Raw genomic sequence first — 21,667 nt, forward strand, 5'->3', positions numbered from 1 at the left:
AAAAGTATAATATAGAGCAACCAAAAATCATATGTAAACTAAACTAGTACCAACAAAACTGCCACCCTATCCCGTAGTTTCTAAAATGGGGTCACTTTTTGGAGTTTCTACTCTAGGGGTGCATCAGGGGGCTTCAAATGGGACATGGTGTCAAAAAAAACAGTCCAGCAAAATCTGCCTTCCAAAAACCGTATGGCATTCCATTCCTTCTGCGCCCTGCCGTGTGCCCGTACAGCAGTTTTCAACCACATATGGGGTGTTTCTGTAAACTACAGAATCAGGGCCATAAATAATGAGTTTTGTTTGGCTGTTAACCCTTGCTTTGTAACTGGAAAAAAAATATTAAAATTGAAAATCTGCCAAAAAAGTGAAATTTTGAAATTGTATCTCTATTTTCCATTAAATTTTGTGCAACACCTAAAGGGTTAACAAAGTTTGCAAAAATCAGTTTTGAATACCTTGAGGGGTGTAGTTTCTTAGATGGGGTCACTTTTATGGAGTTTCTACTCTAGGGGTGCATCAGGGGGCTTCAAATGGGACATGGTGTAAATAAACCAGTCCAGCAAAATCTGCCTTCTAAAAACCAAACGGCGCACCTTTCACTCTACGCCCCGCTGTGTGGCTGTACAGTAGTTTACGGCCACATATGGGGTGTTTCTGTAAACGGCAGAGTCAGGGCAATAAAGATACAGTCTTGTTTGGCTGTTAACCCTTGCTTTGTTAGTGGAAAAAATGGGTTAAAATGGAAAATTCTCAAATTTCATCCCCATTTGCCAATAACACTTGTGCAACACCTAAAGGGTTAACGAAGTTTGTAAAATCAGTTTTGAATACCTTGAGGGGTGTAGTTTATAGAATTTGGGTGGTTTCTATTATGTAAGCCTCGCAAAGTGACTTCAGAGCTGTAGTGGTCCCTAAAAATTGGGTTTTTGAAAATTTCTGAAAAATTTCAAGATTTGCTTCTAAACTTCTAAGCCTTGTAACATCCCCAAAAAATAAAATACCATTCCCAAAATAATTCAAACATGAAGTAGACATATGGGAAATGTAAAGTCATTACAATTTTAGGGGGTATTACTATGTATTACAGAAGTCGAGAAACTGAAACTTAGAAATTTGCAAATTTTTAAAATCTTTTGGTAAATTAGGTATTTTTTTATGGAAAAAAAATATTTTTTTTTTACTTCATTTTACCAGTGTCATGAAGTACAATGTGTGACGAAAAAACTATCTCAGAATGGCCTGGGTAAGTCAAAGCGTTTTAAAGTTTTCACCACTTAAAGTGACACTGGTCAGATTTGCAAAAAATGGCCAAGTCCTTAAAGTGAAATAGGGCTGAGTCCTTAAGTGGTTAAAAACTCTCCCTACAATCTCCCTTCACAGTCCCTGTACTTTCCCTGCATTCTCCCTATCCAATATTACACAATTAAAACCTTTTAGCAACACTGTCCCTAGCGCTTGCCACATCTCTTCCTATGCTCAGTTCACAATGGATGGTGGAGACTGAGCAAGATAAGGCTTTTAATGAGCTGTGACATCACAAGGGCTGGTTAGCTGCTGATTGGCTGTCTGCATGGATTATGGGTGATCTTGAGTTCCCGGGCTTTTTACTTTCACTTTGTAACATATGTACAAGCCATTTTAGGGAAAAAAAAGATTCATTGGCATGAAGCGCAAGGAAATTCGGATTCATTGCAAATCAAATTTTTCCCAAACTTCTGATCGAATTCCAGATATTTCGATTCGCTGAAAACTAGTCACTGCACATAAGATCACATCATAAATCACAACTCAAGGTCATTGATTCACCAATATCTGGCCTACACACGCACTAAAGCCTCTTAACATGAGAATGAATCACAGACCCATGCCTTCTCACGGACAGCACTCATACCCATTGATTTTAAGGGGGTTATCCGAGACTTAAAAAGACCTCAAACAGTGGGGTTCATACTTACCTGGTCCCCGCCATTGCCGTGACTGCTGCAGCCAATCACTGGACGCAGCAGTGATCTGTCACTCGTGCAGCACGTGACCCAGTGGATAACCCCTTTTAATGTTCTTATTTACACATCAGTGATTTTCCATGGATCATGGGTCCATGGAAAAACAATGGAGACATGCACTGATTTGGTTTGTGATGTGGACCAAACACGCCTATTGAAGACCACTGACACAACATGGATGGCATCTATGTTCTATCAGTGATTTTTACGGACCATTGGTAGGAGATGGTCTGTCAGTGTTCATGGAATAGGAATGACACACGGAGGGCAAAAAACAAACACACGGACCAAACACAGATGTCATCATAGACGAGGACTTGTGAAAGAGTCCTAACTGACATCTATTTATCACCAAGAAACACCTGCTTTTGTAGAATCACCGACCTAAAGACAAGATCGGTTTTTGGAATATAGAAAAAATTACTTCATAAACATGACAAATAATAAAAAGACTGATAAAGGGTTCCCATTTTCTGTGGAGAACCCCTGGAAAAAGTCAGAAAATCTCCATGACTTGTTAGGACTTGAGAGGTCTTTCACATACCGTACTCACCGGATCGGCTGTGTCCATAACTCTTACAAGAACCGGCTCCTGGTCTACAATTTCTTCTTTAGTATATGTGTCCTCTGCAGACAAAAAGTCATTAACTGCATTAGCATAGGTCAGTAAGAAAATTACTATGGTGCTTTATGTCATACACCGGGCATGGGGCAATCTCTCATGGCGGCCAGAACAGGGTTTTCAGAAGGCCTGCTCGTCAACATTTGGTCCCTGATAACTGACAAATGGACATTTAATTCATTATCACTGCTTATATTACTACACCTTTACCTCTACCGTGTCCCCTCTACCCCAGTGCAGTTCTCAGGGCAGGGCAGGTCCTTTTGTCCCTCTACCAGTATTAAAGTTTCTACTAAACTTAATACATTTAAAGAAGATTCTCATCCTGTCCAAATGTAAATGGTTTTGTCCATGAAAAAATAGAAAAAAAACTTGTTTTTATAATATTTAATTATTGCTTGCATAGTGACCTCTATATACTTGTTTGTCTTTAGTGTTATCTTTTATATGAGGTAAAATATAGACTAAGCAGGAAGACTTTCTTGGAAAAATGTGACTAAGGGCTCGTTCACACGAGCGTGACGGATTGGGTCCAGGTGCGTTCAGTGAAACTCGCACCATTTTGCGAGCAAGTTCAGTCAGCTTTGTCTGCGATTGCATTCAGTTGTTCAGTTTTTTCCACGCAGGTGCAATGCGTTTTGATGCGTTTTTCACACGCCTTATAAGAAACTGAAGGTTTACAAACAACATCTCCTAGCAACCTTTAGTGAAAAACGCATTGCATCCGCACTTGCTTCCGGATGCAATGCGTTTTTCACTGAAGCCCCATTTACTTCAATGGGGCCAGGGCTGCGTGGAAAACGCTAAATATTGACCATGCTGCATTTTTCACACAACGCAGAACTGATGCGTGAAAAAAACGCTCTTATACACAGACCCATTGAAATGAATGGGTCAGGATACAGTGCGGGTGCTATACGTTCACATTATGCATTGCACCCGCGCGGAAAACTCGCTAGTGTGAAAGGGGCCTAAGGCCTCATGCACACGATGGATCCGCGATTTTCGGAAAGCAAATCAGATACGTTTGTGTGTATGAGACCTGATACAGTAAATGCTGTACTGTTCCAAAGTGAAACACTGCTAGACGTGTACATCAGTGCATGTACCACTGTAATAGTCCTGGCAACACACACTGTGTCAAAGTTTTAATGCAAATTTAGGCAGACCGCCAGGACCAGAGCACTTGGCTTAGTTCTTTCCATCAGTGTATGAAAGCTAAGAACCACATCAGCTCAGCGTGGCATCTGCCCATTTTTACAGACCATAGACCAAAAGATTTATGCCTTGGATGCATGGGGGAAGCAGAAAGGGTTTAAAGCGGATATTTCATGAGACTACGCTATTCCGTGTAAGGGCCAGGGAGTCAATTATTTTCCCCTAGGGTCTATTTTGTATGACCTGAACCATAAATAACCTATTAAATCTTATGAATATTACAAAGGTTATAATTAAATTACATGTGGATGTGCGCATGGCGCGGTATTTGCGGGGTACGGAGGAGGCCGAGGATGTCAATCACCTTTAGAAGGGCGTGCCAAACGGTGAGAGGACGGAGGTTCTGCAGCAATGCCCCCCTAGCACCTAGAGGCTCATTTGCATATTACAAAAGTCATTATTTAGCGCAAACAGCGGCAGGCACGGAGATACAGTTGCAAGAAAAAGTATGTGAACCCTTTGGTATGATATGGATTTCTGCACAAATTGGTCATAAAATGTGATCTCATCTTCATCTAAGTCACAACAAAAGACAATCACAGTCTGCTTAAACTAATAATACACAAAGAGTTAAATGTTACCATGTTTTTATTGAACACACCATGTAAACATTCACAGTGTAGGTGGAAAAAGTATGTGAACCCTTGGATTTGGTTGAACCTCCTTTGGCAGCAATAACTTCAACCAAATGTTTCCTGTAGTTGCAGATCAGACGTGCACAACGGTCAGGAGTAATTCTTCACCATTCCTCTTTACAGAACTGTTTCAGTTCAGCAATATTCTTGGGATGTCTGGTGTGAATCGCTTTCTTGAGGTCATGCCACAGCATCTTAATCGGGTTGAGGTCAGGACTCTGACTGGGCCACTCCAGAAGGCGTATTTTCTTCTGTTTAAGCCATTCTGTTGTTGATTTACTTCTATGCTTTGGGCCGTTGTCCTATTGCAACACCCATCTTCTGTTGAGCTTCAGCTGGTGGACAGATGGCCTTAAGTTCTCATGCAAAATGTCTTGATAAACTTGGGAATTATTGTTTCCTTTGATGACAGCAATCCGTCCAGGCCCTGATGCGGCAAAGCAGCCCCAAACCATGATGCCCCCACCACCATACTTCACAGTTGGGATGAGGTTTTGATGTTGATGTGCTGTGCCTCTTTTTCTCCATACATAGTGTTGTGTGTTTCTTCCAAACAACTCAACTTTGGTTTCATCTGTCCACAGAATATTTTGCCAGTACTGCTGTGGAACATCCAGGTGCTCTTGTGCAAACTGTAAACGTGCAACAATGTTTTTTTGGACAGTGGCTTCCTCTGTGGTATCCTCCCATGAAATCTATTCTTGTCTAGTGTTTTACGTATCGTAGATTCTCTAACAGGAATGTTAGCATATGCCAGAGACTTTTGTAAGTCTTTAGCTGACACTCTAGGATTCTTCTTCACCTTATTGAGCAGTCTGCGCTGTGCTCTTGCAGTCATCTTTACAGGACGGCCGCTCCTAGGGAGAGTAGCAGCAGTGCTGAATTTTCTCCATTTATAGACAATTTGTCTTACCGTGGACTGATGAACAGCAAGGCTTTTGGAGATACTTTTATACCCCTTTCCAGCTTTATGCAAGTCAACAATTCTTAATCGTAGGTCTTCTGAGAGCTCTTTTGTGCGAGGCATCATTTACATCAGGCAATGACTCTTGTGAAAAGCAAACCCAAAACTGGTGTGTGTTTTTTATAGGGCAGGGCCGCTGTAACCAACACCTCCAATCTCATCTCATTGATTGGACTCCAGTTGGCTGACACCTCACTCCAATTAGCTCTTGGAGATGTCATTTGTCTAGGGGTTCACATACTTTTTCCACCTGTACTGTGAATGTTTACATGGTGTGTTCAATAAAAACATGGTAACATTTAATTCTTTGTGTGTTATTAGGTTAAGCAGACTGTGATTGTCTATTGTTGTGACTTAGCTGAAGATCAGATCACATTTTATGACCAATTTGTGCAGAAATCCATATCATTCCAAAGGGTTCACATACTTTTTGTTGCAACTGTATAAGTCATACAGTTATGTTCTGGTAACATTAGCACATTGTTAATGTCAGCCAGCTACATAGCGATTTTTCTGATGACAGAAACCCTTTAAATACGGTTTCTAATTCTGTTGAGGTGGCTTTTTTTTTACATATTAGAGTTGTTATTGTGCTCTTTAACCACTAGAGGCCACTGTTCCTTCACACAGTTTTTTGCTAAGCATTTGAATATGCATAAGAGGTAGAGCTGATGGCTCATGTTGCTGCTACTGCTGAGAAGAAGCAGGAAATGGTGAGCTGAGCAGACATGTTTGGACAGAGGCTGGGAGACAGCATTGAGTGACATTCTCGCGTCAGTGGGACTTGCAGTGGCCAGGATCACTGTTGGAAGTGACTGATGACTGTCAGCGAACCAGATGTCGTCCAGGAGAGAGAGGATCGGTTCCCGGAAGGCTGGAAGAGCCGTGTAACATGGCTACAGACTCTGCAGGGCCTCATGGTGGATGGAAGGACTTGTAATTTGGTTTAAGTTGCCATCGGATAAAGACCAAACCCAGGCCGTCGATAAGCCAGATTGTGCACACACCGCAGTAAATTGTGGGAGCCTGGATATACGAGAGACTGTGATCCATGCCTGCATTTAGTCAGATAGATAGGGATTCGTGTGCAGCAGGTTGCAAGGATCGTGTCACAAGGATTGTGCTACAAGGACTGTGTTACAAATCTACTTCAGCATCTAGGCTGGGAGTATTAAGGACACGTGCAACAGTGTCGTTTGGGAACAAGGGAAGGGAAATTATAGTATATACCTATAAGATTGTGAGCTATTGTACTGCACCGCGGGTCGCCTGTATCTTGCATCCGACACAATTCTTACCATTCTCTAGGGTAATAATAGGTAAGCGAGGCAGTGATAGTTGTGCTCGCAATAGGTAAAGCATTGCAAGTGGTATCTCTCGGCCATCTTGGGGTGCCGTGCTATGCAACACAGGGGTCTCGGTGTTCAAGCCGAGCGTATGTAACTTCAGGACATTTTCACTACATTTGAGATTGTTTAATTCTACTGTTCAGTAAAATGTTTGTTTTTGCACAAATACTGGTGTCGGTGTCGCCTTTCTCGTCTGTGACTTCGCTGTATCCTGGGGAGCCCTCCCGGTTCACGGTCTCACATAGCCTTAATGTAGCAGAGCTGTTAGGCTGTGTAATGTTTCAATGTAAAATCAAAGATAATCCAACATAATGTTCCAAGAGGTAGTGTCATATGACAAACAACTTTTTTCAACACATGACATTTGCTACTCAATGGAAACTGATATTAATATCCATAAAACTGACATTTTATTATACACGTGGATAAAAAATGTAATGGTTTCCCCATCAGACGCTTTTTATTGCCGCACCGCATTATTGCAGTATATCAATGTGCCTATACTCTAGATCCTGGGGTGTGCTCCAGTGATGGATAAATGGCAGGACTAACATATGGAAGAAACTGTTCATCCACTTAATTAAATATGAATGCCCTGGACCGGAGTCAATAGATCTGACAGAAAATGAATTACATTCCTTTGGAGAAATGTTCTCAACAAATTGTGATTGAAAACATTTACTTCACAGCCTTTCTGGGCACTTGAGGCTTATTTAAGCATCAGATGAAAGATTCACATCTTTTTAATCTCTGCCATTAATCAGCCCGATTCCTGACCAATTTCTGTATCTTGTCACATTAATGAAGACAATTAATTCTCACAAGACAGAGTCCAGATAACTTTCCTCTTCTGTAAAAACTCTCTGGCATGGTTCTCCTCCCAAATATATCTCATTTTCCAGCTGACAACATCTCAAGATGTTCACATGTTGTAAATGTCAGGTCACCCATCATGCACAAGGTACTTAGTTTAGTTATTAAATGGGTTATCCAAGAATTTGGATATCCTCATCAATATCACCGATCCCGGTAGTCGGATCCCGCCATTCTGATATTAAGCAGTTGCTGGAAAAGGCCATTGTGCCCACCAGAGCTCTGGTGAGCGTTGTGGTATCTTCACAGCATATCATGCCCCTAACACCAGTTGTCCTCCTGACATGACATGTTTTTGTGCCAGGTATTAGGGCTCATCAGGGAAAATTTAGAAGGTCAGGCTTCAGTCCTCACAGGGCCAAAGGTATCACACAGTCTCATGGCTGATCTCACGCAGTCCAAACAGTCCACAGGAAATTTCAAATCTTGCTATGCCATACTGCTCTGGCACTTCTGAATCTCTGGCAGTGATGCCAACAGTCATGAATTTGTAGGGACTGTTCCCTAATTTACAGAGACAGTCCTGGCAAATTCACACAGTGCTGGACTGAAAATGGACATGGCTTAATCTAACCCAACCCATAAATGGGTGGTCACTATTTGGTTAGGTCATTCCTGGCATGGTGATTATATACCTCTAATTTACTAACTGCAATATTGGTAAGAATGCCCTTGGTGCCTGTCAAAACTTCAGACGACCTACCACTCAGCCTCCACATATTGCCACTTTGCTCAACCTCCAGCCTCCAGCTTCTATGGAAGACCAGTTCAGCCTACTCCCTCCCTCGGGACAACAGCAGGTCTCCTAGGCATCTCATGTGGTCACTGCACACAGTCTGCCTGTCTGGCACCAAAAAGGGCTCTTAGCTTCTGTTCTGCCCTCTCCTACCAAAGTTACAGCACAGAGCTCCAGTGCCACAACACATGCCTATGTTGTGATAGATCAATGATATGGAAATGTCCTTTAGTTTTAAAATCCCCCCTAACAAACATCTCATAGTCTTCAGTGCATTTCTGTGTAATTTTGCTGCACACTGCTGTGACCTGCTTCCTGTTTTTGATAGGTTTCTTCCTGTCAGCTTCAACAAGCAGAAGGCAGAGCAGTGTGAGGCTAGGTTCCAAACTGCATTGGCATTCTGCATTCATTTTCCAATAATATAATGGGCACCATGACAAACCCATTATAAGTCAATAAAATCCATCTGGTGCCGTTGGTGTCCATCATACGGCACTTCTATAATTTTCGTTTTTTTGTTCTTATGGCAAAACAAAAAAATGGAAATGCAAGTAGAGATGTGAACCAACATGAAGCTAGATCTCATATCATACACTGGAGAATCTACAAACAACAGATAGTACAGATAAGCAGTTTGAGTCAAGAGGATTGTATCTGCATCTAATCACTTTTGGGACACCTCTACTATATCACCCTTTGATAAGTCACTGGTCCCTTTGATAAGTCAGAAATTATAGCCCAGAATGAGCTGGAATTTAGATGCATATAATGAAGGTTTTTCTGAAACTTTTCCCACAAAACTATATATCAATCTGCTCCTATTGCTCTATAATATGCTCCCTGTATATTGCACTGCATTTTCGCGGTGACAGGTTTCAGTGACGTCACGTCTATGCTATGTGGCCAAGGCACAGCTTAGCCCCATTGAAGTGAATTACATAGTTGTGACATCACTGGCCTGCGGGAAGCTGTGAGAAGGCTGCGGTGCTACTCCGAGTGCCCATGCCTGCTCAAACAGCTGATTGGGGAGGCATCTCAGGTTTTGTACCGCCGCCGATCAGATGCTGATGACCTATCCAAAAGATAGATGATCAGTAAGAAAAAGGTAAAGAAGCCCTTTAAGGGGTAAATGATTAAGATAGAAAAATAAAGTCTACTTTAGGATGACGGTTTATTAATACCAGATAAAGTAAAGGTGTTTTTTTGGTACAACAGTATTAATTATCTATCCTAAGGATAGGTAATCAATATCTGATCGGTGGTGGTCCGACTCCTAACACCCCGCTGATTAGCTGTTTGAAGAGACTGCGGAGCGCTGGTGAGCGCTACAGGTGCAACGGGCTGCAGAGGGCGGTGGAGAGAATGGGAGTAGTCATACTCACAGTGGCAGTTCTGGCGCTCCCTGGGCTATGGAGTAATCGGAAGGGCGAAACCCTTCTTACCCTTGGTGCACCCTCTGGTTTTGGGGTACTCTGCCAGGTGGTAGTAGAGGTGCACTTGGTGTTAGTGAGTTTTGGGGATGTAAGCCAGAGGTTCCTAGATCGTGGGGACTGTACTTTACTGCAGCAATTAAGTAGATGGTTCACACAGATACTGAGTATATTAAGTGCAATCTTCACAGTTGTCATATACAGTTTCCACAGGCTGTGTATGGAGGGCAGTATGCACAATAGAAGTTCCCTTTAGGTCTCTTTCTCTATAGTCTGCACAATATTCCCTAATAAACCAATGTGTGCAACCCATCTCTCTCACTCTGATTAAACAGTTTTTTCCAGGGTATGCTCAGTGAAATACAGTTTCTCAACATATGGCTAGCCGGTTCCTTTAGTGTGAAGGGGAATTGAAGCTGATTACTTCCACCAACATACAGTGAAGTCCAGAAATTTCAGGTATGTGTTACCTTCACTGACTGACAGGTGCTCTGCACTTTCTACTCTATGGCACTCAACCTCATGTAGAATCCAGTAATGCTGTCAATCCGTATATGCTGTCACTTTGGTGCTTTTCAAATCTCAGAGCTGAATCCCCTCTAGGTGTTGCTCTGTTCTGCTCCTTCACTCACAGCTTTCACTAAACTGATCCAACTTCCTCTCCTAGAAGAAGGGGTGGTGCCAGCCCAACCTAGCAACAGTAACTGGGGACTTCTTGCTTTTTCCATACAACACTTATAGAACATACAATGTGCAAAGTACTGTCATGCCCTGCCCTGTGAATGTGCGGAGGTCTGTCAGACTGGCTGCACATGTCTGACTTCTCGGTTTGTTTTGGTTTGGGTTTGAGCTGGATCCACCATCCCTCAGGTGTACTGAGTTTGATTGTTAGTGAGGCTATTTATCCCTCCCTCCCCCAGTGGCCTGTGCGGGTTATAGTTCTTTCCTGTGAGCTCTGGATGTGTGGTGGATCGTCCAGCTCTGCTCAAGATAAGTCCTCTCTGTTATTTCCCATTGTGTCTTTTATCTAGGCCTCTAGGGAGACACTTTCTTCCTCCGGTTTTGAAGAAGCGGGTTGCCTCTTCCCTTTTCCCTACAGCTTAGGGTTTGCCCAGGGTTTATAGATTTAGGCACGAGGGAATGAGCATATCCACCATTAGGGTATGCACATGGGCACAGCAGTTTAGGGAAAACTTTTAGGGATCGCTAGGAGGTGACCCTTTTCTCCCTAGCTTTTTTGTTCTGTTTGTTTTCCTGTGTTTGGTTATTTCCCTGCTTACCTACCTATCCTGACAATTACAGTAAACAAAACCCTGCAGTGGGACACTGCACAGCCTCTACACAGCTTAACAAGCACAGCACCGTACCTTGTATACTGGTTGTGCTTGGTATTGCAGCGCAGGCCCATTCGCTTGAATGGGATTGAGCTGCGCCTAGGCCATGTGACTGATGAATGTGACATCACTGGCCTAGGAAGAGGCCATAACGCCTAACGAAGAGCTGTGGCTTCTTCAAACAGCTGATTGTACATAAGTGGCGGGAGTCAGACCACCACTGATCTGATACTAATGACCTATTGCGAAGATAGATCATCAGTCTTGTATCCACGGAAAACCCCTTTAAGTCTATAAGGCTAATAATTTGAAAACAGAAAAACGAAGAAAGTGATAATTATGTGTAGAAAAATTGTAATCCTTATATGGTCGCCTGTTCCATTTCTACATCCAGGATATAGGATACTCACCAAGGAATGGATCGTATTCACTTATAAACCTCCTGGTCAGGAACTTCACTGTCAGTGCTGGAAAGAAGAAGTAATTATTAACAATTTTATATCACAGGCTTCATATTCTGAACAGTGTTGAATCACCCAAATAGAAACAAATAGATCAGTCATATCATCTCATATCTACTAAAGCTAGCTATACATTAGAGATTAGAGAATCTGGAAATCTGTAATGGCCAAGTTAGAACATTTTCTTTCATCTTTGTGTGCTTTTCCATTGTAGGGATGACACGCAATGACCAAAAGCAGATATCTATCCCAAAGTTCAGTGTCAGACTGGGATTTCTTGGACCCACCAGAGGAAATAATTATTGGGGCCCAAGTCTTATATCATTAAAAGTTCCCCCTAGTGGCAAGTGATTAGCTCCAAATCTTTTCTCTTTTTTTTTGTGGACCTTAGGGTCCCACTATGACCTCAGAGACTGGGCCCTCCGGAGGATCCTCTGCTACTCAGGTAGGCCAGTTCGACCCTGGCAAAGTTGATTTGTCATGTAAGATTTATTTGGTAGTTTTCGAGTGCTATAGCTAAACAGTCTTTCGTGCCAAATGACAGATAAGAATCTCATCAATGGAAGCCTAGACCGGACCACAGATCAGGACAGAGATCAATCAGTGATGCATTGTCTTCCAAATAACCATCTTTACAGACCAACCATTCACAAAGTAGACCTATCAAATCACTAATATATGGTATGTTATCGACTAAAGAAGTCCATTCTGAATGCATATATTAATTAACTTTGAATACATTCTAAGGCCATCGGGGGGCGACATTTTCCATTACATATTGCACTCGTCAGTAATCATTAAGGGAGATTATCTTATCTTATACAACAGCATAGAAGCAGAACACAGCGTTTAGTCCTAAAGCTAAAAAACAAACAAACAACAACACATTTTAGTTATAGCAGTGTGAGGAAACAGTGGGGAACGATGTTTATGGCTTTTATTTATTTTATTCAGGAAAAAATATTTGAGATAATGCAAGAAACAGAGCAGCAAATCCATTTAGTATACTGTACAATGCATTCAGAAAGTCTTCAGACATTGTGTTAGGTTGCAGCCTTGCGCTAAAATTTTTAATATTTTAAATATAATGAAAAAGTGAAAACAGAATGTAAGAAATCTTTGGTAATTTATTCAAAAGGAAAAACTAAAATATTGCATTGAAATAAGTAGTCAGATCCTTTACTCACTTGTCTGCTTAGGATCATTGTCTTGTGTGAAGGTGAAGAATATCTCTGTACTTTGCTCTAGTCAGCTTTCCTTCAACCATGACCAGCAGGGGCGTAACTACCATAATGGCAGACCACGCGACTGGTCTGGAAGAGGGGGCCCAGTTTTAGTTGGGATCATCCCCTCTTTTACTGGGGGTGAAAACTTGGTCAGGACTCTAGCCTCTAAAGGAAAAACTTTTTACATATGAGGCAATGGAAAAAATTGCCCAAGGGTCATTAAAAGGGGTTTAGGCGGAAACCCTTCTGTCCTATGTGGGGGGTCTGGTTTGATCCTTACTTCTCTATGTACGCCAGTCTCCCTGTCCCAGCCACTGAAAAACACTCCCACAGCATGATGCTGTCACCACCGTTCTTCACTGTAGGGTTAGTACTGGACAAGTGATGAGCAGTACCTGGTTTCCTCCAGACATGACATTTAGGATTGAGGCCAAAACGTTCAATCTTAGTTTCATCAGAGCAGAGAATCTTGCTTCTCGCGGTCTGAGAGTCTTTTAGGTGCTTTTTTGTTGTTGTTGTAAACTCTGGGCAGCTTTCAGGTGTCTTTTACTGGGGGTAAAGGCTTATTTCTGGCCACACAGGATGTTTGGAGCTCAATTAGAGTGACCTTTGGGTTCTTAGTCACCTCTCTGAAAAAGGACCTTCTCCCCAGATTATTTACTTTGCTGAGGCAGCAAGCTCCAGGAAGAGTCCTGGTAGTTCCAAGCTCTTGGAAACTTTTGGTGCAGCAGAATTTTTTTGTACCCTTCTCCAGATCTCTGGAGCTCTACAGGCAGGTATTTTATCCTCATGGCTTGGTGTTTGTTCTGATATGGATGGATTGTCAGCTGTGAGACCTTACACTACGTGCAGAATTATTAGGCAAATGAGTATTTTGACCACATCATCCTCTTTATGCATGTTGTCTTACTCCAAGCTGTATAGGCTCGAAAGCCTACTACCAATTAAGCATATTAGGTGATGTGCATCTCTGTAATGAGAAGGGGTGTGGTCTAATGACATCAACACCCTATATCAGGTGTGCATAATTATTAGGCAACTTCCTTTCCTTTGGCAAAATGGGTCAAAAGAAGGACTTGACAGGCTCAGAAAAGTAAAAAATAGTGAGATATCTTGCAGAGGGATGCAGCACTCTTAAAATTGCAAAGCTTCTGAATCGTGATCATCAAACAATCAAGCGTTTCATTTAAAATAGTCAACAGGGTCGCAAGAAGCGTGTGGAAAAACCAAGGCGCAAAATAAATGCCCATGAACTGAGAAAAGTCAAGCGTGCAGCTGCCAAGATGCCACTTGCCACCAGTTTGGCCATATTTCAGAGCTGCAACATCACTGGAGTGCCCAAAAGCACAAGGTGTGCAATACTCAGAGACATGGCCAAGGTAAGAAAGGCTGAAAGACGACCACCACTGAACAAGACACACAAGCTGAAACGTCAAGACTGGGCCAAGAAATATCTCAAGACTGATTTTTCTAAGGTTTTATGGACTGATGAAATGAGAGTTAGTCTTGATGGGCCAGATGGCTGGATTGGTAAAGGGCAGAGAGCTCCAGTCCGACTCAGACGCCAGCAAGGTGGAGGTGGAGTACTGGTTTGGGCTGGTATCATCAAAGATGTGCTTGTGGGGCCTTTTTGGGTTGAGGATGGAGTCAAGCTCAACTCCCAGTCCTACTGCCAGTTTCTGGAAGACACCTTCTTCAAGCAGTGGTACAGGAAGAAGTCTGCAAGTTAAGAAAAACATGATTTTCATGCAGGACAATGCTCCATCACACGCGTCCAAGTACTCCACAACGTGGCTGGCAAGAAAGGGTATAAAAGAAGAAAATCTAATGACATGGCCTCCTTGTTCACCTGATCTGAACCCCATTGAGAACCTGTGGTCCATCATCAAATGTGAGATTTACAAGGAGGGAAAACAGTACACCTCTCTGAACCATGTCTGGGAGGCTGTGGTTGCTGCTGCACGCAATGTTGATGGTGAATAGATCAAAACACTGACAGAATCCATGGATGGCAGGCTTTTGAGTGTCCTTGCAAAGAAAGGTGGCTATATTGGTCACTGATTTGTTTTTGTTTTGTTTTTGAATGTCAGAAATGTATATTTGTGAATGTTGAGATGTTATATTGGTTTCACTGGTAAAAATAAATAATTGAAATAGGTATATATTTGTTTTTTGTTAAGTTGCCTAATAATTATGTACAGTAATAGTCGCCTGCACACACAGATATCCCCCTAAAATAGCTAAAACTAAATACAAACTAAAAACTACTTCCAAAAATATTCAGCTTTGATATTAATGAGTTTTTTGGGTTCATTGAGAACATGGTTGTTGTTCAATATTAAAATTAATCCTCAAAAATACAACTTGCCTAATAATTCTGCACTCCCTGTATATAGACAGGGTGTGTCTTTCCAAATCATGTCCAATCAACTGAATTTACCACAGGTGGACTCCAATCAAGGTGTAGAAACATCTCAAGAATCATCAAGAGAAATGGGAGGTCCTACAGTTAAACTTCAAATGTCATAGCAAAGGGTTTGAATACTTATGTCCATGCAACATTTTTGTTTATCCTTTTTAATAGATTTTCAAACAATTCTAAAAGTCTCTTTTCAGTTTGTCATTATGGGGTATTGAGCGCAGATTGATGGGGGAAAACTTTATTTATTTTAGCAGAAGGCAACAAAATGTGAGAACATGAAAGGGTCTGAAGACTTCATTTACATTGCTTGTAGAGGAGATTAGTGTACAATGGTTTATGGAGGCACCATAAGATATCAGATGCTTATAGCTTCCTATTAGAGAACTGTAGGGACTATAAAGGCTCCATCTACAGGTTAGATTAGAAGATCATGCAAATTAGAATATCGTGCAAAAGTCCATTTATTTCAGTAATGCAGCTTAAAATTAGAATTTTGTGAAAAGGTTCAATATTCTAGGCTCAAAGTGTCACACTCTAGTCAGCTAATTAGTCCATACCCCCTGAGCATAGGGAACCTCAAAATTGTGACTTTGGGGTTTCATAAGCTGTAAACCATAATCATCCAAATTATACCAAATAAAGGCTTAAAATATCTCGCTTTGCATGTAATAAGTCTATCTCATATGTTAGTTTCACCTTTTAAGTTGCATTACTGAAATAAATGAACTTTGCACGATATTCTAATTTTTCGAGTTTGCCTGTATATGCCATCTCCACTGATGTTAGTTCTGTTCAGCACCAGCTATCCAAACGATTGTACTCGCCACTATGTGGGTCTGGATATTACTAATGCCAACATAAATGGGTTATGGCAAACATCTCAATTTGTTCTGTGCAGCATCCATTATATTATAATATGTTATTATATGTGGCTGATGACACTTTCCTATAGCTGTCACCACATACTGTATCATCAAGCATCGTATTGCTGGCAACAGGGAAACAAATCATATTATTGTTGGCACTAGAGCTGGCACAATTTTCTCCAGATGACATGCAGATCAGCCTATTATTGTTGGCATTGTATAGATTACATATATAATTATTGGCACCAGATATGGCTTATGATTTGTACATTATATTTGGCACAGATTTTGCTTGAGGAATTTTATGTTACTGTGAGTCACTTTTGTACGTTAATTGCAGGTTTTCCATTTTTAACATTGTATTCTTCATAGAAAAGTGTGCTTGACCATTGAAGTCCTGTCATGCGTATGTCCATTTTCTAAATACAAGTAGAAACAACAGGCGGCATGAACGGGAGCACTGCTATAGAGTTGGGGCGCACAACCTTTGCTGGTCCTATTGCCAAATTTAATGAATCTGAAGGGCCACAATCAAACATAGAGGGATATTACCTTCTGGCACATTTATTGCAAATGAAAAGTTTAATGGATGCTGGTTCCACTTCCAGGGCCCCACTTATTTGGAGAATGGGGGTACCAGATAGCAAGAATTCATGCATGTACCGACTCTCTAAGTTGTAGTTTGTGTGTGTTTTATCACTCCCATAAAACTACAATGGAGATAGCCAGATGTATGCATAATTAGGAGACCCCTATTGTGCAGATATATGGGGATCCCAACGACAGCGACAGATTTTACCATCAGTACAACCAGTGTCGGACTGGGGTACCTAGGGCCCACCAGTAAAATTTATTTTGGGGGCCCACCGTATGCATACATTCAAATATAATAAATAATGTAACACATTTTTTATATGAACATAGGCTGGTTGAGGTGCTGTACATTGAATATATGTATGTAGCGCAGTAAGTCTACTGTGTTATGTTCCACTTGTCCTGGGGGTGGGAGACTAGGGGCCCACCTTGCTCAGGGGACCACCGGGGGATTCCCCTGTACCCCTGTGGGCCAGTCCAAGCCTGGGTACAACACATTACATGCTACTGCTCTCTGACATAGAAAATACATGGGAACAGCCAGCAGACTACACGTGACCAGATGGTTGCTGGCTAAACAAAATGTCATCTCAGGCTGCATGTGGCCCCCGGGCCCCAGTTTCTGTACCTATTCTATAAGGAGTTAAAAGGTAGCAGTTGCACCCATGTCCTGGGAGTAAACATTCCCATATACTCACTGGATTATAAATGGCAGGGCAATGGGCTCTGTTACTTTAAAGTGGGTATGTGGGGGGTGGGGGTGGGGGGATTAAACAAAGAGGAAAAAGAGCAATGCCCTGAGGTCTCTACTCTTCAGTGGTGGCCATCCTGCTCCCACATTTAGTTCAGCTTCAACATGACACAGAGGTCCAAAAGTGGCCAAGGTGACCGCGAAGCAGAAAGCTTCCCACTCTGCAGCCAATGACTGCCATGCTTGGCACACTTATCATGACAGTATTAATGCCAAACATTGAATAATATGTAAATCCCCAAAAAATTTACTGGATGAGTTCTGCCTCTTATTATTTCTTGAATAAAATGTTTCACGCTTGATGTTTGATATATATTCAGCATTTTGTTCTTTTTCTAAGAGTAAGCAATCATGCACACAGTGGTATTATGGCTCCATGCAACCTGTAATACAGTACTCATAGAAGTCCATGGGGCCTTATCTCCATATGCCTCCAGTTTCATACAAAGGGATTTTATAGATCTATTCTGTGTTAAAAGTGAATATAGAATATATACAAAGTGCAGCCTGGTACGTGGACTGCCTATGGCCCAGTAGTCCAGAACTGCAGTATACCTCTCTGTGGGTGTGGAGCTGGACTGAAGGAGTGATGCAAGCAGAGCACCACATTGCAAGCATTTCAAATCTCTGTTTTGCATATGAAAAGGCCATAGAGAGAATTCCAGTAGATTATCTAAATGTGCATTGGTCTTACCTGACTTGCCAGCTCCCCGGCACCCTAGCAGCACGAGGTTGCATTCTGAGTGCAGGCTGCGGTCATTGGAAGCAGAGAAATGGGAAGCACTGACTGCTCTGGTTTTGCCAAACATCATTGACATTATCTGTAGTTATAAAAGTGAAAAGTGAATGATTTATTGAGATAACAAGCTATTCCGTACATGAGCACAGGTGCCCCACTGTCAACTTTTGTTAAGGTTGTCTGGTGTTGGACCTAATGGGCTTTGGAGGGGCGAAGATCCATGAAAAGTCAGCTCATTCATTAGATACCGGCCTTATGAAGCCTAGGGTCTGTGCACAGATAGAGATAGAGTAAGGATGAAGTCTGAAACGCGTCAGCCAGTGATATCTCTCCTCCTCTGATGTTATGGTCGGTTTCCACACTTTTTAATTCAATTACATTTTAACAGTCCTAATTTGCTCCTGCATATTTTCATCTTTCTAATATGTAACTGGAGGTGACCATAACTGGATTTTTATTTCTGAAATGTATTGGATTATTGGGAGATTCCATATTACAGCAGCTATTAAGATTACATTTATGGAAGCTAAACCTGCTCCACCATCAGGCTAATAGAATTTACCATATGAGGACTCCAAAGGCAGAGGCGAGGTCCATCGGATATGAATAATGTCAGTGAAGCTTTTGTAATGGACCACCTCTTTGAGAAGACCACCCCTTATCCTGGGCAGATTTCCTGTGATAGATTTTCAGTTTTGCCATGCATAGTGGCCATCTTCTCTGAGAAGACCACCTCCCCTAGAAGAGCACTCTTCAATGTAGTTTGAGTGGTTGTCTCAAAGAGGTTTCACTGTATGATGCTTACCTTGTCACTGTAGAAGTAATAGAAAGGACATGGATAGTCTATTACGTAGCAGTACTGCATAGCTTATCACATATTTCCTTACTATGGGCACAGTATTTATGCGTGTAATGTGCCAGACTGCGCCAGTTTTTAGCCTTGTTGTGTTTTCTAAGAGATTTAGACCTAGTGAACTGATGTATAGCATATATACCTAGCTCAAACATTCTCTGTCTAGAGTACATTCTGCTTACTACACGGACATGCCTATGGCTAGAAATTGGCACACTGACCCAAAGATTAATTAATATCACAATGCACGTACAATGCTGCCCCAAAAAACGTTAAATTCCAGATATGAATAGGGGGAAATTACACTATCAAGTATGCATCATATTCATCACATAACTAATCTATATCTTCTAGATCCCCATAATTGCTTGGAGCTGTATGATAGCCCAGATAGGATATTCTATGCTACTTTATCCCCACCAGATCAATAAATGCAGATGTAGCAGTGCTGTATTTGTCATTTAACTCTTAAAGGTCACGTATGAGTTTGGATACTTACATCCTAATAAAAAAACATATATCACGGGTCCGCAACCTTGTGCACTCCAGCTGTTGCAAAACTACAACTCCCAGCTTGCTGCATTCATATCTGTGGAAGTTCCAAGAACATCCAAGAAAGTGTGCATGCTGGGAGTTGTAGTATCACAACAGCTGGACTGACTGCTAAAAGTTGCTGACCCCCGCCGTATATTATTACATCACAGTGAGTTTTACCAAATGTCAGCTCTGTTATCATTTAAAGGCAATGTTTGCTCACCTGGCATTGGGGTCTGAATAGTTAGAAACCCTTAGATTTTCCAAGCCTCAATGAGAGCTTTATAAATCCACATTGTGTATCAGGAGCTTCATACATCAGTCCTGGTCCCTATGGTGGAGATGAAAGGTGCAGTCAGAAGGAATCGCTCCTTAATCCTGTGTAATTCTGGGCTCTTGACTTAGTTCCTGTTGATTTGTGCTACCACAGCTCCAGCTGCCGCTTCCCAACAGCTGGAATACACAGCGCCCCCTCCTCGTGTCCCCCCCTCTCAGCTGATTTTGTGAGGTGTTTGTCAATTTAAGTTCCTAGCTTCCACTGTGGTGTCTCCGCAGATACTCAATGTCTACTACTCAAGTATCTCTAGTGAATCATATGGAGAAGAGGTTAGATTTTCTCCCTGGATTTTCCTTTCCTCCCTTCAAGGTGCAGCGACTCCTGTCTGCAGCTGAGATGTCTCATTGTCCTGCGTTCTCTTGCCAGATGTCTCGGTGCCCAGTTTCCCTCTCGCTGTCTTTAGTCAGTCTCCTGTTCCATCATTCTGCATACGGGGCAGTGCTGCTCTGCTTTTCTGGACAGTCTGGGCCTCTGCCAAACTCCTTGTATGGGAAGTTTTTTTTTTCAATGCCCCAGAGGAGAAGAATGAGAATCCTCTTCTGTGTGTCACAGATCATCCCCAGACCCAGAGAATTGTCCCTAAACCGAATACTGCAATCGTCTGATTGAGGTCGTCTCGGTTTACATGGCTTCACATTCCCAGCTGTTCCTAGCATGTGAGGAACAAACTTTTTTTAAGCGTCCCCCAAAAGACATCAAATTTTGGAAAAATGTTCATAATACAAGTCATAATGGTGCACAGTTTGTAGCGCATGTAGATATTATCTATGATAACACAGCACGGAAAAAAATTACATGGCATATTCAATAGTAACAAAAATCTGAACGAACCAGCAGAAAGACGTCTTCAGATCACTTTGTAGATTCTTATGTTTATTCTGAACATTAAAGGGGTATTTCGCTTACATCAAGTTATCCCCTTTCCACAGATTAAAGGAGAACTATTAGATTGGTGGCGTTCGACCGCTGGTATCCCCACCAGTCATGAGTACAGGGCTCCTGCGAGCGCAGCCTTCTCTTCATTGTTTACCTGTTCGGCATCGCAACCGCAGTGGTGAGCAGGTGTAATTACACTTGAATAGGAAGGAGCTGTCCCATAGAAGTGAATGTAATGGCTTAGGTGTAATTACACCTGTTCACCACTGCGGTTGTGTTGGCGAGCAGGAGCGCACCCTTCTCTTTAAACAGCTGATCGGCGGCGCTGCTGAGTATTGGCCTCCCAACGATCTGATATTGATGACCTATCCTGAGGATAGTAATGTAGAGAATGGAGCACCGCACACTAAAGCAGTTGGTTCCAGCAAGGACTAAGTAGTCGTAATCAGTAGTATGAAGTTGCTGCACTAAGACTATTCTTTTTCAATTCTGGATAAGTACAAAGTTCATGATCCAGTTACAAACTTGCAAATAATCAATAATGGCTAAAAACTCTTTGTATTGACGTTGACCGGACGTGTCGGTCCTCAGCGGATCATGATCCAGTCTCTTCATTTCCCACCACCAATGACAGATAATTAGACCGCTGAGGAAGGTCCGCAAGGACCGAAACATCCCGTCAAGGTCAATACAAAGAGTAGTTATCCATTATTGATTATTTTCAAGTTTGGAACTGGCTCATGAACTTTGTACTTTAATGTATCAATAAATTATTTAAAATTGCAAAAGAATAATCTGAGTGCTGCAACTTCATACTACTATACTGAGGATAGGTCATTAA

The 21,667-nt window shown here is 41.9% G+C and overlaps 1 protein-coding gene across 3 annotated transcripts in view; it reads right to left on the bottom strand.

Annotated features, from left to right (window-relative positions):
• The window catches only part of RASL12 (RAS like family 12), a 44,610-nt gene extending 24,122 nt beyond the window's left edge, over positions 1–20,488 (bottom strand). The window contains exons 1-4 of one of the 3 annotated variants that reach the window (XM_044279395.1): positions 19,837–20,483; positions 18,182–18,308; positions 11,578–11,634; positions 2,551–2,633 (exon numbers count right to left, since the gene is read on the bottom strand). In XM_044279395.1, coding sequence (XP_044135330.1) covers positions 2,551–2,633; positions 11,578–11,634; positions 18,182–18,305 — 264 coding nt within the window. In that variant the 5' untranslated portion in view covers positions 18,306–18,308; positions 19,837–20,483. Of the gene's footprint in view, positions 1–2,550; positions 2,634–11,577; positions 11,635–18,181; positions 18,309–19,836 lie in introns of all 3 variants that reach the window. The other 2 variants (XM_044279396.1, XM_044279397.1) reach the window with 2 other exon arrangements.
• Positions 20,489–21,667: the final 1,179 nt, after the last annotated feature.

Source organism: Bufo gargarizans, chromosome 2 (assembly GCF_014858855.1).
Source record: "Bufo gargarizans isolate SCDJY-AF-19 chromosome 2, ASM1485885v1, whole genome shotgun sequence".
Taxonomy (NCBI): Eukaryota; Metazoa; Chordata; class Amphibia; order Anura; family Bufonidae; genus Bufo; species Bufo gargarizans.